Source organism: Brachyhypopomus gauderio, unplaced genomic scaffold (genome assembly GCF_052324685.1).
Source record: "Brachyhypopomus gauderio isolate BG-103 unplaced genomic scaffold, BGAUD_0.2 sc86, whole genome shotgun sequence".
Classification (NCBI taxonomy): Eukaryota; Metazoa; Chordata; class Actinopteri; order Gymnotiformes; family Hypopomidae; genus Brachyhypopomus; species Brachyhypopomus gauderio.
Genome location: NW_027506907.1, coordinates 222543 through 238044, shown reverse-complemented (window position 1 = coordinate 238044; position 15502 = coordinate 222543). Strand labels below are relative to the sequence as shown.

Here is a 15502-nt window from a genome sequence, read left to right as displayed (position 1 = left end):
GATATTTAAATAAAGGAAACTTTTTTCTTTTATATATATATATATATATATATATATATATATATATATATACCTCCTTTGAGAATCAGATGTATATGCTCTGTTAAAAACAGCGTCCAGATATGCCCTGCCTTAGTGGACACTCCTCCACCGTCCCAGAATTCCGTCTTGCGAGGTCCGTCCGTCGTCTAGCAGATGACGTGTCTGTGGGAGTAAAGTGGGTTACGCAGGCGGCCCGTCCCGAAACTCCAGCCTGGTTCACCACTAATGAGCCGCTCCTCATATCTGGACCCTTTTATATGTTGACTATTGTAGATTAAGCGTCCGGTCGTCGAGCGAGGAACCATGTTCGTCTTTCACAAGGTCCGTTTGGTCACGGTCTCTCTCTTGCTGTGCGGAGCGCTGCTACGGGGAGCTACAAGTTTCTATCTTCCGGGTTTAGCGCCCGTCAGTTTCTGTGAGAAACCCCCGGAGGAGCAGGAGGCCGGAGCGGAGTGCCAGGTAATACCGCCCGGGGTCCCGGGGCTGGTGCGCGGCGTCGGGAAATGAGAGTGGACTTGATCTTTGTAGGCGCAATTACTCGGTTAAAACGTCGCTAGCTAGCTAGCTTTCGCGTTAGCTTTGAGCTAACGACAGTTGAGCCCACAGGAAATAACATTTGCCTGCTTCAGTGTGGAGGCCTTCACGCCCGGCGGCCCTCTGACGAGCTTGTGTAGCCGGTTAACTAAAGCTGGTTAACTAAAGCCGGTTAACTAAAGCTGGTTAACCTGAGTCAACTAGCGGTGTTTTAAATATATGTGCTTTAAAAATGGGCTTGTCAGGGCCAGGCGTGTGGCTAGTCAGCTGAAGTAGTTCGCCATGGGCTTGAAGGTATCGGTGAGAAATGGGCTGGTCGTGTGGCGGGTGTTTGACAGGAGAGACCGACGTTGATGTTCTGATGGTTCGGCTCCGTTCACGATGAGATGGAGGTGTGTGTGAAACGAGGAAAGTCTCTTAATGCCACACTACGCCCCCCCATCTCGTACTGGAGATGTGAAGCTCAAACACGTACATGTACTGGGACAAACGTGGTAGGACAGTAACGTGGTTTATTTAGTCCCGTGGCTGCATGTCACGGTAGGAAGTGTGTGTCCGCTTCCTCCACTTGTGTCTGCGGTTACATCGCCTTAAGCAAAAGTCATTCCTGTGTCACTCTTACCAATTGTGCTTTTATACAGTCCACAAGCCCAGGTATTACATATTTCTTTGTGTCACTCTTACCAATTGTGCTTTTATACAGTCCACAAGCCCAGGTATTACATATTTCTTTGTCTTTTCTTTCTGACGATCCTTGTGTCAATGGTTCAGTTTGGGAGCAAACCTTCTCCTTATTACATCTACAATATTACTACATTCACGTAGTCGAGGTCTTTGAGCTCTTAGAATCTGCAGTATAACTTTTCCCCTTCCTTTACAGGACAAGATCGAGCTGTTTGTAAACAGGTTGGATTCAGTGGAATCAGTTTTGCCCTACGAGTACACAGCGTGAGTATACCTTATTTCCTCTCATTGAGTACACAGTGTGAATATACCTTATTTCCTCCCATTGAGTACACAGCGTGAGTATACCTTATTTCCTCCCATTGGTGATTTTGTGCTCTATTTTTTCAAAGAGCTTCCGGACTGTAATTACCGTGTTACTTGTAAATAGCACTTAGTTACGTCAGTAGATTGTAAAGGGTGTTTGGTTTGTTGGACTGGCGTGGGGCTCGGGCCCTCATCTATTCATACCTACAGCAGTTAAGCGTGTTTTTCCAGAGCTTCCAGAAAGACTGCCAAGTCGTGTTTGATAATTCACCCACTGAGGACAAACAGAAAGAATGCATTAACACTGAGTTCTTTAACACCTCTGACATCCCCTCTAAGAATCCAGTGGAGGCTGGAATGTATTGCACAAACCTGCAACAGTACCTATTGGTACTGACTATTTGGGACTGTTCATGGGATTTTTACTGTCTGAACCTGGTGATTAGTATATTGTGTTCTGACCTATAGAGTTTAAGATATGATAATTTAACACGCCAAACTGGTATTTGCCTGTGGGGTTTTGTTATCAGAATGGGAGTGGTCAGCTGAGTTAATGGTCTTTACCTGTGACAAGATTGTGCAACACATCGTTATTTGCTGATGTGCAAATGTCAACACGGATACCACGGTGAAGTTCATTTGATCTGATCTCCATCTGTTGTCCCACCTTAACTCTCCAGCTGATGCAACTGTAAAACCCTGGAGTACTCAAGGCTTCTGCTGTGAATTGATTTACGTTAAAATGTGGATTCTTAACGCGCTCAAAGGAGCCCATGTGCTGCTTATTTCCTGTGTCCACCTGCCCTGTGGCAGATGTGATGTGGTGTTCCGAGTTCACCCATTGACTCGTGTCTCGCTGCGACCAGGTTCGACTTCTGCACAGATGAGAAGGAGAAGCGTCCGTCGGAGAACCTGGGCCAGGTGCTGTTCGGTGAGAGGATCGAGCCGTCTCCATATAAGGTAATCCAGGTTACACCCGTCACCCGGGCGCACACCCACATACTGCTGCTTCTTTACGCCTGGTCTGTGCCAGATATTGTGTCCATAGCCTCTTTGGAGCACAGAACGCTCTGTGTGACATATGGTTGTTTCCTGCTCTTTACGCCACAGTGCTGTCACCGGCAAACAAAATGTTTGTTTGTTTGTTTTCACATCATAACTACAGGCCGTTCTTGTAATTATTCTAAGTAGTGTACCAAGTAGTTAGGGTAACCAAAATTGTGTCGGTGGCCCAGTGCGTGTCGAATGAAGTGTGTGTGTGTGTGCGCTCCTGACATTACTGCCTTTAAAAGCCATCAGAGGGATTTAGTGTCATTGCTTAAAACAGCAGTGTTACATTAACTTATAAAAAGCATTGATTCTGACTGGATTGTGCAGAGAATCACATTTGCATGAGAGTGATCACAGGTGTGTCAGTCTTGAGAGTGAACGTTCTGAAAGTTGGCCAGGACACGTTGGACGTGTCCTTATATGTTGGCTCTTCTGGACGCTCCGGGTTTGTTCTGCAGTCTGTTTGGCGGGGCTACAGGGCCAAACGTCTGTCTACCTTGAGTTGTAGAAGCCACTTTGTTTAGCTTCTCCTGAAATGAATACAGGCTTTTGTCATTGGCCTGTGTAAATGGAAACCACGGTGTCTGTGAGCCCAGAAACACAGTTCACGTTGTTGTTTTTCCCCTGTTGCAGTTCTCCTTTAAGCAGAAGGAGGAATGTAAACATGTGTGCACCAAGGTTTATGACACCAGTAAGTCGGACGATAAGGCTACCGTGGACTTCCTGAAGAAGGGCATGCTCCTCAACTACCAGCACCACTGGTGAGCCTCCCACCTCCGTCACACCACGGCGGCCCCTCCCCCACCTCCCTCACACCACGGCGGCCCCTCCCCCACCTCCCTCACACCACGGCGGCCCCTCCCCCACCTCCCTCACACCACGGCGGCCCCTCCCCCACCTCCCTCACACCACCCCTCCCCCACCTCCCTCACACCACGGCGGCCCCTCCCCCACCTCCCTCACACCACGGCGGCCCCTCCCCCACCTCCGTCACACCACGGCGGCCCCTCCCCCACCTCCGTCACACCACGGCGGCCCCTCCCCCACCTCCGTCACACCACGGCGGCCCCTCCCCCACCTCCCTCACCCTACGGCGACCCCTCCCCCACCTCCCTCACCCCACGGCGGCCCCTCCCCCACCTCCCTCACCCCACGGCGGCCCCTCCCCCACCTCCCTCACCCCACGGCGGCCCCTCCCCCACCTCCCTCACCCCACGGCGGCCCCTCCGTCACACCACCGTTTCTTTCTTCCTCTCCTCCCTCCACTGAGCCTCTGTCCTCCCTCTGCTGACCACAGGATTGTGGACAACATGCCGGTGACCTGGTGTTATGACGTGGAGGACAACCAGAAATTCTGCAACCCCGGCTTCCCCATAGGATGCTACGTCACGGACACGGGCCGCGCGAAAGACGCCTGCGTCGTCAATGTGAGTGCTGTCGACCTTTGACCCACTCTCGTACCGACTCCTTCCCACAGTCTCCCCGCTGATTTACACGTGGACGTTGGTTTGTAGATAGAGTTGTAGAGATTGTTTGTTCTCTGTGTAGTTTTTCATTTTTGAACTTTATTATACTGTTTTTTTTATTCAGCATTTGCTGTAAACGTTGTAATTTGGGCTTGATTTTTTCCTGTGGTGGTCACAACCTCTTTTTGCATTTTCTTCTCTTGTATGCAGTCTGATTTTAATGATAAAGACACCTTCTACATCTTCAACCACGTGGACATCACTATCTTCTACCACAATGTGGAGAACGGGAACAGTGCGTCCAGGCTGGTGGCCGCCAAAATGGAGCCCAAGAGGTGGGGCTGCTAGGATCAGACTCACCACACACTGACTACAGCTAGGATCAGACTCACCACATACTGACTACAGCTAGGATCAGACTCACCACACACTGACTACAGCTAGGATCAGACTCACCACATACTGACTACTGCTAGGATCAGACTCACCACATACTGACTACTGCTAGGATCAGACTCACCACATACTGACTACTGCTAGGATCAGACTCACCACATACTGACTACAGCTAGGATCAGACTCACCACACACTGACTACAGCTAGGATCAGACTCACCACACGCTGACTACTGCTAGGATCAGACTCACCACATACTGACTACTGCTAGGATCAGACTCACCACATACTGACTACAGCTAGGATCAGACTCACCACACACTGACTACAGCTAGGATCAGACTCACCACACGCTGACTACAGCTAGGATCAGACTCACCGCACGCTGACTACTGCTAGGATCAGACTCACCGCACGCTGACTACTGCTAGGATCAGACTCACCGCACGCTGTCTACTGCTAGGATCAGACTCACCACACGCTGACTACAGCTCGGATCAGACTCACCACACACTGACTACAGCTAGGATCAGACTCACCGCACGCTGTCTACTGCTAGGATCAGACTCACCACACGCTGACTACAGCTCGGATCAGACTCACCACACACTGACTACAGCTAGGATCAGACTCACCACACACTGACTACAGCTAGGATCAGACTCACCACACACTGACTACAGCTCGGATCAGACTCACCACACGCTGACTACTGCTAGGATCAGACTCACCGCACGCTGACTACTGCTAGGATCAGACTCACCGCACGCTGTCTACTGCTAGGATCAGACTCACCGCACGCTGACTACAGCTCGGATCAGACTCACCGCACACTGACTACAGCTAGGATCAGACTCACCACATACTGACTACTGCTAGGATCAGACTCACCACATACTGACTACTGCTAGGATCAGACTCACCACACGCTGACTACTGCTAGGATCAGACTCACCACATACTGACTACAGCTAGGATCAGACTCACCACACACTGACTACAGCTAGGATCAGACTCACCACACACTGACTACAGCTAGGATCAGACTCACCACACGCTGACTACAGCTAGGATCAGACTCACCGCACGCTGACTACTGCTAGGATCAGACTCACCGCACGCTGACTACTGCTAGGATCAGACTCACCGCACGCTGTCTACTGCTAGGATCAGACTCACCACACGCTGACTACAGCTCGGATCAGACTCACCACACACTGACTACAGCTAGGATCAGACTCACCACACACTGACTACAGCTAGGATCAGACTCACCACACACTGACTACAGCTCGGATCAGACTCACCACACGCTGACTACTGCTAGGATCAGACTCACCGCACGCTGACTACTGCTAGGATCAGACTCACCGCACGCTGTCTACTGCTAGGATCAGACTCACCGCACGCTGACTACAGCTCGGATCAGACTCACCACACACTGACTACAGCTAGGATCAGACTCACCACATACTGACTACTGCTAGGATCAGACTCACCACATACTGACTACTGCTAGGATCAGACTCACCACACGCTGACTACTGCTAGGATCAGACTCACCACATACTGACTACTGCTAGGATCAGACTCACCACATACTGACTACAGCTAGGATCAGACTCACCACACACTGACTACAGCTAGGATCAGACTCACCACACACTGACTACAGCTAGGATCAGACTCACCGCACGCTGACTACTGCTAGGATCAGACTCACCGCACGCTGACTACTGCTAGGATCAGACTCACCGCACGCTGTCTACTGCTAGGATCAGACTCACCACACACTGACTACAGCTAGGATCAGACTCACCACACACTGACTACAGTTAGGATCAGACTCACCACACACTGACTACAGCTAGGATCAGACTCACCACACACTGACTACAGCTAGGATCAGACTCACACTCACCACACACTGACTACAGCTAGGATCAGACTCACCACATACTGACTACTGCTAGGATCAGACTCACCACATACTGACTACTGCTAGGATCAGACTCACCGCACACTGACTACTGCTAGGATCAGACTCACCGCACGCTGACTACAGCTAGGATCAGACTCACCGCACGCTGACTACTGCTAGGATCAGACTCACCACACGCTGACTACAGCTAGGATCAGACTCACCACACGCTGACTACAGCTAGGATCAGACTCACCACACGCTGACTACAGCTAGGATCAGACTCACCACACGCTGACTACAGCTAGGATCAGACTCACCACACGCTGACTACAGCTAGGATCAGACTCACCACACGCTGACTACAGCTAGGATCAGACTCACCACACGCTGACTACAGCTAGGATCAGACTCGCCACACGCTGACTACAGCTAGGATCAGACTCGCCACACGCTGACTACAGCTAGGATCAGACTCGCCACACGCTGACTACAGCTAGGATCAGACTCGCCACACGCTGACTACAGCTAGGATCAGACTCGCCACAGCACTCTGACTACAGGTCCAGGACATCAAGCCCCAGACTCACAGCTAGACTTCTAATTCAAGGATGATCTGAGACCATCTTCCTGATGCCAGTGTGATGTGTTACTGGGTGGTAAGTGGGGTGTTAACTAGTTAACCGGTTGTGCTGTGGTCTGTTGTGTGCAGCTTCAAGCACTCTGATCCCAAGTCTCCTGACTGCACGGGGTCTCCCATGAGCCTCAGCAACAAGTTAACAGGAGAGATAGTGATCCCCTACACATACGCTGTACACTTTAAGGTCAGTGGCTTCTCTCTCTCTCTCTCTCTCTCTCTCTCTCTCTCTCTCTCTCTCTCTCTCTCTCTCTCTCTCTCTCAATTTGTCCCTCCTGTTGTCTTTGTTCTCTCCATCAATCTGTCTCTCATTTCTGCACTCACTTAACTGAAATTGCACTTCTTTATTTGACCACAAGGAATGTGTTCCGTTCAGGACGTGTGTGTGTGTGTCTGTGTGTGTGTGTCTGTGTGTGTGTGTGTGTGTGTGTGTGTGTGTGTGAGAGTGAGAGGCTGATAATTGTGATAATTAGTGATAATTGTTGTTATTGGTCTGATGCTTGTAGGAGGAACCCAACATCCGCTGGGCCTCTCGTTGGGATTATATCCTGGAGTCCATGCCACACACCAACATTCAGTGGTTCAGGTGAACATTCACACACTTGCACAGTGGCTCTTTAGTATATAAAGCAAATATTTAAATACAAATACACAATGTCCATTCCTCTGTAGTTCCCACTTAGTAACTGTGTGTGTGTGTGTGTGTGTGTGTGTGTGTGTGTGTGTGTGTGTGTGTGTAGTATCATGAACTCGCTGGTCATCGTGCTCTTCCTGTCTGGCATGGTGGCCATGATCATGCTGCGTACCCTGCACAAAGACATCGCCCGCTACAACCAGATGGACTCTGTGGTGAGACCACGGCCCCTCCCGCCCCTGTCTGCCCCTCCCGCCCCCGTCTGCCCCTCCCGCCCCCGTCTGCCCCTCCCGCCCCCGTCTGCCCCTCCCGCCCCCGTCTGCCCCTCCCGCCCCCGTCTGCCCCTCCCGCCCCCGTCTGCCCCTCCCGCCCCCGTCTGCCCCTCCCGCCCCCCGTCTGCCCCTCCCGCCCCCGTCTGCGCCTCCCGCCCCCGTCTGCGCCTCCCGCCCCCGTCTGCCCCTCCCGCCCCCGTCTGCCCCTCCCGCCCCCGTCTGCCCCTCCCGCCCCCGTCTGCCCCTCCCGCCCCCCGTCTGCCCCTCCCGCCCCCCGTCTGCCCCTCCCGCCCCCCGTCTGCCCCTCCCGCCCCCCGTCTGCCCCTCCCGCCCCCCGTCTGCCCCTCCCGCCCCCCGTCTGCCCCTCCCGCCCCCCGTCTGCCCCTCCCGCCCCCGTCTGCCCCTCCCGCCCCCGTCTGCGCCCCTCCCGCCCCCGTCTGCCCCTCCCGCCCCCGTCTGCGCCCCTCCCGCCCCCGTCTGCGCCCCTCCCGCCCCCGTCTGCGCCTCCCGCCCCCCGTCTGCCCCTCCCGCCCCCGTCTGCCCCTCCCGCCCCCGTCTGCCCCTCCCGCCCCCGTCTGCCCCTCCCGCCCCCGTCTGCGCCCCTCCCGCCCCCGTCTGCGCCCCTCCCGCCCCCGTCTGCGCCCCTCCCGCCCCCGTCTGCGCCCCTCCCGCCCCCCGTCTGCGCCCCTCCCGCCCCCCGTCTGCCCCTCCCGCCCCCCGTCTGCCCCTCCCGCCCCCCGTCTGCCCCTCCCGCCCCCCGTCTGCCCCTCCCGCCCCCCGTCTGCCCCTCCCGCCCCCCGTCTGCCCCTCCCGCCCCCCGTCTGCCCCTCCCGCCCCCCGTCTGCCCCTCCCGCCCCCCGTCTGCGCCCCTCCCGCCCCCGTGTGCCCCTCCCGCCTACACTCAGCTCAGCTGCTTTTTACATTTTTTATTTTAGCTGTTATCCAGTGTGATTTGTAGACATTACATACATGTTCCTCCCCCCCTCACTCACACACGCACACACACTCTCACGCATACACACACACACACACACACACACACACACACGCGCGCGCACACACACACACACACTCTCACGCACACACACACCCCAGGCAGCTGTATGTCTGTGTTCTGCATTCTCTCTTTGATCCGTTACCCTTCGGGAGAGCCTAACACCTGCACCTCACACCACCTTCAGCCCTGTACTGCCCCTCACGTGTGTGTGTGTGTGTGTGTGGGGTCCAGGAGGACGCGCAGGAGGAGTTTGGCTGGAAGCTGGTTCACGGGGACGTGTTTCGGCCGCCGCGTAAAGGCATGCTGCTGTCAGTCTTCCTCGGCTCCGGAACCCAGATCTTCATCATGACCTTCGTCACACTCTGTGAGTACAGAACCTCACACACAAACCAACACAGACCAGCGCGCACACACACAGACCAGCGCGCACACACACAGACCAGCGCGCGCACACACAGACCAGCGCGCGCACACACAGACAAGCACACACACTCCATCCGTGTGTCCGTTCCTGCTCGGCTGGAGTTCCACAGTGTAGCGTCTAGGGCTGCACACCTGAATGACATCAGAATGAGGCAAGCGGCAGGAAGATCTGCTGGGTACAGGTTACACACACACACACACACACACACTAATGCTGCAGAAGAACTGATTGGGAGTCATTAGAAGGAGATCTAGTTCAGAAGAAATGTCTTTTATTTGCTGTGTTTGTCATGTTTCCAGGACACACAGGTTAATATTGGCACAACTTTTATTTACACAGGTTGAGTAACCCCTATGTCACTCTCTCCTTCCCTCCAACGTGTGTGTGTGTGTGTGTGTGTGTGTGTGTGTAGTTTTTGCGTGTTTGGGTTTCCTGTCTCCGGCTAATCGCGGGGCTCTGATGACATGTGCTGTGGTGCTGTGGGTTCTGTTGGGGACGCCAGCCGGCTACGTCGCTGCCCGCTTCTACAAGTGTGAGTACGGCATTGTGTACGGTGTCCCAGAGAGACACCTAGAGGTGTCCGAGAGCCCTTTACACACGTGCACACACACACACACACACACACACACACACACACACACACTCTCTCTCTCTCTCTCTCTCTCTCTCTCTCTCTCATGTATATGCGTGCGAACACACACACACACACTGGTGTTCTTGTCTAAATCAGCAAGCTAACGTGGGAGTGTGTCAACTATACAGCATCATGTGACACCCTGACACAATTTCATCTCTCCATACACCCGTATAGCCTTTGCTGTGTATGTTGATGTGTGTGTTTCACATGTAAACGTGTGTGTGTGTGTGTGTGTGTTTGGGTGGGCTCTATCTGCACAGCCTTTGGAGGGGAGAAGTGGAAGACCAATGTTCTCCTGACGGCCTTCCTGTGTCCCGGGTGAGTGAAGACTCGTTCTCGTGGCCTTCACTGTTTCACCTGCTTGTGTGTGTGTGTGTGTGTGTGTGTGTGTGTGTGTGTGTGTGTGTGTGTGTGTGTGTGTGTGTGTGTGTGTGTGTGTGGCCTCCTTCAGCGGTGTGTTGAAGTAGTCTGTGTCTGGTTGGTTTGTTGTGGTGGTGGTTGGTGCTGGTTTGTTGTGGTGCTGGTTTGTTGTGGTGCTGGTTGGTGTTGGTTTGTTGTGGTGCTGGTTGGTGTTGGTTTGTTGTGGTGTTGGTTTGTTGTGGTGTTGGTTTGTTGTGGTGTTGGTTTGTTGTGGTGTTGGTTTGTTGTGGTGTTGGTTTGTTGTGGTGCTGGTTGGTGTTGGTTTGTTGTGGTGCTGGTTGGTGCTGGTTTGTTGTGGTGGTGGTTGGTGCTGGTTTGTTGTGGTGCTGGTTGGCGTTGGTTTGTTGTGGTGGTGGTTTGTTGTTGTGGTGGTTGGCGTTGGTTTGTTGTGGTGGTGGTTTGTTGTGGTGGTGGTTGGCGTTGGTTTGTTGTGGTGGTGGTTTGTTGTTGTGGTGGTTGGCGTTGGTTTGTTGTGGTGGTGGTTGGCGTTGGTTTGTTGTGGTGGTGGTTGGCGTTGGTTTGTTGTGGTGGTGGTTGGCGTTTGTTTGTTGTGGTGGTTGTTGGCGTTTGTTTGTTGTGGTGGTGGTTGGCGTTTGTTGTGGTGGTGGTTGGCGTTGGTTTTTTGTTGTGGTGGTTGGCGTTGGTTTGTTGTGGTGCTGGTTTGTTGTGGTGCTGGTTGGTGTTGGTTTGTTGTGGTGGTGGTTGGTGTTGGTTTGTTGTGGTGCTGGTTGGTGTTGGTTTGTTGTGGTGCTGGTTGGTGTTGGTTTGTTGTGGTGCTGGTTGGCGTTGGTTTGTTGTGGTGGTGGTTGGCGTTGGTTTGTTGTGGTGCTGGTTGGTGTTGGTTTGTTGTGGTGCTGGTTGGTGTTGGTTTGTTGTGGTGCTGGTTGGTGCTGAACTATATCAAACTCATCTGAGTAATAAGCAGGAAGGCCTGGTGAGTCTGGGCTGTTTGGAGATGTTTACTGAAGGTCATCACTGTGTGTTGTGACCCTCCTCTCTCAGGGTGGTGTTTGGTGACCACTGTGTTGTGACCCTCCTCTCTCAGGGTGGTGTTTGGTGACCACTGTGTTTTGACCCTCCTCTCTCAGGGTGGTGTTTGGTGACCACTGTGTTGTGACCCTCCTCTCTCAGGGTGGTGTTTGGTGACCACTGTGTTGTGACCCTCCTCTCTCAGGGTGGTGTTTGCTGATTTCTTCCTCATGAATCTGATCCTGTGGGGTGAGGGCTCGTCAGCAGCCATGCCCTTCGGTACGCTGGTGGCCATCTTGGCTCTGTGGTTCTGTATCTCTGTCCCGCTCACCTTCATCGGGGCCTACTTCGGCTTCAAGAAACTTGTGAGTCACACACACACACTCTCTCTGCTGGGGGTCAGTTAGCCCTCTTGTTCTTATGTGTTTGATGCTGGTCATTGGCTCTAATCTGTCCTCCGTGCCGACCCTAATCCCGCTGTAATCTCTGGTCTCGTCTCGGTCCAGCATCGAGCACCCTGTGCGCACCAATCAGATTCCTCGGCAGATCCCAGAGCAGTCCTTCTACACCAAGCCTCTGCCCGGCATCGTCATGGGGGGCATCCTGCCTTTCGGCTGCATCTTCATCCAGCTCTTCTTCATCCTCAACAGCATCTGGTGAGTTCTGGCCATCACCGTGGAGATCAGTGGGTGCGGTCAGGACGGCTGGGCCACGTCCCTCCCCTAAAGCTTCATTTAAGCCCGGTTTCATCACACCGTCTCCGGGTTCATCGTTCCGGCTGTGAAGTGCATCGGAGGTTTTCGTAACGTGTACGTTTGTGTGTGTGTGTTCTGTGCGCAGGTCCCATCAGATGTACTACATGTTCGGCTTCCTCTTCCTCGTCTTCATCATCCTGGTGATCACCTGCTCTGAGGCCACCATCCTGCTCTGCTATTTCCACCTGTGTGCGGAGGTGAGCGCTCACCGCTGTTAATACAGCAGCCACAGCGATGGAGGTGGTGGTGTTGTTGACGGTGGTTGTTGTTGTTGACGTGCTCTACCAGGACTACCACTGGCAGTGGCGCTCCTTCCTCACCAGCGGGTTCACGGCCGCCTACTTCCTGGTCTACGCGGTGCATTACTTCTTCTCCAAGCTGCAGATCACAGGCCTGGCCAGCACCATCCTCTACTTCGGCTACACCATGATCATGGCCCTCATCTTCTTCCTCTTCACAGGTGTGCAGCCTCACGCCCCGCATCTTCCTGTGTGTCTCACTTTAAGCCAGTCAGTGGGGTTCGTTATGGCGCCCCCCGGTGCCGATTTAAAACATGATCGTCCTCTAGCAGGCAGGTTGTGTGAAGGGAGGGTTGTGGATGTGGTAGAAATAACCACATTTATATCAGCGTAACTGCGTCGTGTCTGATTTGGGCTCAAATTTTCGTCACCCCTCCCCTCCTCTCCCACTACAGGAACTATCGGATTCTTTGCCTGTTTCTGGTTCGTTACGAAGATTTACAGCGTGGTGAAGGTGGACTGACTAGACCGGGTCTCGGCCTATGCTTTACCCTTCTCTGACCAATGGGATTCCTTTGGGGGAGGGACTAGTGTGCTGAAGACGACGCCCTACTCTCCTGTCCCACAACACTCAATGCATTCTGCGATTCTTCATCTTCCAGTGGAGTGTGCGGGTCCGCAAAAAAACAAAGGATTAGATGTTGTGTGTTAGTTCACACATGCTTACAACTCCGCCCATAATAGCCCAGCAGCCCCCACATGTTCATTAATGATTTTGCAAAATCTAAATTTCCAATTGAAATTTGTAAATATTTATTTTTGGCTAATGTGGAGGTGCATCAACTGTTACGGTGTTGGTGTGACTTTTGTAAATAACCCCCCCCCCCCCCCAGCTCCAGTGCAGAAAGATCTCATTGGGTTTTTATTTTATTTGAGAAAACAGGGGTTGTTTTTGCGTCCTCTGACTTTTCTCTGGTAACGTAATGCTTGCGTCTTATTAACCAGAAGGGGGAACCATATTCCCATTTTTTTTTTTTTTTCTTAAAAAAAAATAAAATAAACTTCACACTGTGTCACTGTTTGTTTGCACCTTGACAGTCGTATTGGAGTGGGGCGGGTCCGTTAGGAGCACTTCCCTGTAAAACGCTACCATGGCCGGCCGTGTCCTAACACCTGGGGGACCAGACCAAACCACACGCTCACTGCAGCCTGGCCTGTTCTAGCCTCTTACACTTGTTAACAAAGTTCTCCTTAGAGAAGGTTGGAATGTTTTGGGGTTTTTTTCTTTTCTTTTAAGAGCCCTTGGTACATATGTGTTAAATATATGATCTAGAATCAGGTTTTGTCTCTTTGTATCCTATTGAATACAGTTAATTATTTGTTCAAGAGCTGATTCTAGGTCAGCACTCTGAGGCTCTTTGTACATATAGATCTAGGCTGTTTTGTGTAGTCTTGTACTCATGGGGGGGACGAGAAATCCACTTGTATGTAACAGTACTTGGATTGATGTTTGTGTGTGTTTATTTTGGTTGATTGGTTAGTTCTTTTTGTGGATGGGCATGTACATGTGCACTGTGTAAACATACATGCATAAGTTATGGTTTGATTTACAATGACCTAGTCTTTTTTTTTTTTCCTTGCCGATTTGAAATAATGAGATTACAGGGGGCAGAAAGGTGAATGTTAGAATAAAGAGTATCTCCCTGCCCAAAATAAAACCAGGCTTTTTCTCCTATTTGTGGTATTTAACAAATATTAAATCTTCCAAATATATTGGGACCATAAGTTATTGCGTTGTGTAATATGAAGTCGTAGAGGCAGGTTCAAGAACGGAGACGTGGTGTTTCTTCTGTGCAACATGTGGGTGGGACAGCTGTGGTGTGGGTGGGGTCGGATCAGACTTCAGAAGGTCATAGCATCACATCCTATTGGTTGACATTTGTTTGATCAGCCAATCCCTGCGGAGCATGCCATGCTGTGACTGATGGGTGCCGTCACAGGCTGCACAGCATTAACGCTGTCTTGCGTCATGCAGTTGGAGCAGGGATCTGGTTGTGTGGGAGGAGATGGGGGAGCGCAGAGCGCTAAATGAAAGGCCTGTGCCCTATGAACGGAAGCCTGCGGGAGTACAGACCTAGTCTGTGTTCGAAATAGATTACTACATACTGGATACTGCATACTGGACTCAGTATATACTGGATACTGAATACTGGTCCTCGTAGTAGTATGCAGTACAGTTTCCAGTATGCGACAATAGCAAAGCATACTACGGGGTCACGTGATCGTAGTGTTGCATGATGGGATGCAGTACACCACGAAGATAGCTCTGTTCGCGTACTGGAATATTTTGCGGAAGTAGTAGGTCATCCGGGTATGTTTCGCGTACTGGAAATTTTCATTTTGGTCACATACTGCATACGGCATACTGATTTGGGGCTCGATCAGTACGCCAGTAGTATGTAGTAGGCTATTTCGAACACAGCCCCTGTCTGTGTTTCGTCTGCACTAGATACCTGCACTGACCAGAAATGTTCATCTGTCACAGAGTCGGTCCGAACACACCTGTGGTTTCTCACGCGTGAAGTGCGTTCATCATTTCCAAATGTTCACTCGTCAGCACCAGTACTGATCCTTCACTGATCTGCACTGTTTATAGGTTTCCTTGCTCCTGATCCATATCATGGAGAGACTTCAGGACTGTGTGCTCTCAGGACTGTAGTTGTAACTGCAGGTAGTGTGGTCTCAGGACTGTAGTTGTAACTGCAGGTAGTGTGGTCTCAGGACTAGTTGAAACTGCAGGTTGTGTGGTCTCAGAACTGTAGTTGTAACTGCAGGTTGTGTGGTCTCAGAACTGTAGTTGTAACTGCAGGTTGTGTAGTCTCAGAACTGTAGTAACTGCAGGTTGTGTGGTCTCAGGACTAGTTGTAACTGCAGGTAGTGTGGTCTCAGAACTGTAGTAACTGCAGGTTGTGTGGTCTCAGGACTGTAGTTGTAACTGCAGGTTGTGTGGTCTCAGGACTGTAGTTGTAACTGCAGGTTGTGTGGTCTCAGGACTGTAGTTGTAACTGCAGGTAGTGTAGTCTCAGGACTGTAGTTGTAATTGCAGGTTGTGTGGTCT

The 15502-nt window shown here is 52.0% G+C and overlaps 1 protein-coding gene across 1 annotated transcript; it reads left to right on the top strand.

Annotated features, from left to right (window-relative positions):
* Positions 1–189: 189 nt before the first annotated feature.
* On the top strand, positions 190–14169 carry tm9sf2 (transmembrane 9 superfamily member 2). Its single transcript, XM_076991788.1, has 17 exons — positions 190–501; positions 1457–1524; positions 2433–2526; positions 3250–3377; positions 3914–4043; positions 4293–4417; positions 7113–7224; positions 7544–7623; positions 7778–7886; positions 9172–9304; positions 9777–9896; positions 10262–10319; positions 11596–11756; positions 11896–12046; positions 12231–12342; positions 12434–12605; positions 12840–14169. The coding sequence occupies exons 1-17, from the start codon at positions 346–348 to the stop codon at positions 12905–12907; spliced, it is 1977 nt and encodes a 658-aa protein (XP_076847903.1). The 5' UTR covers positions 190–345; the 3' UTR covers positions 12908–14169.
* The last annotated feature ends 1333 nt before the right edge of the window (positions 14170–15502 follow it).

Bases quoted from the DNA above. Each gene is read 5' to 3' on its own strand.
- tm9sf2 (XM_076991788.1), top strand. From the start codon at position 346: ATGTTCGTCTTTCACAAGGTCCGTTTGGTCACGGTCTCTCTCTTGCTG. The intron at 7,225-7,543 runs GTCAGTGGCTTC...TGATGCTTGTAG, and splicing joins CATACGCTGTACACTTTAAG to GAGGAACCCAACATCCGCTG. The intron at 7,887-9,171 runs GTGAGACCACGG...TGTGGGGTCCAG, and splicing joins ACAACCAGATGGACTCTGTG to GAGGACGCGCAGGAGGAGTT.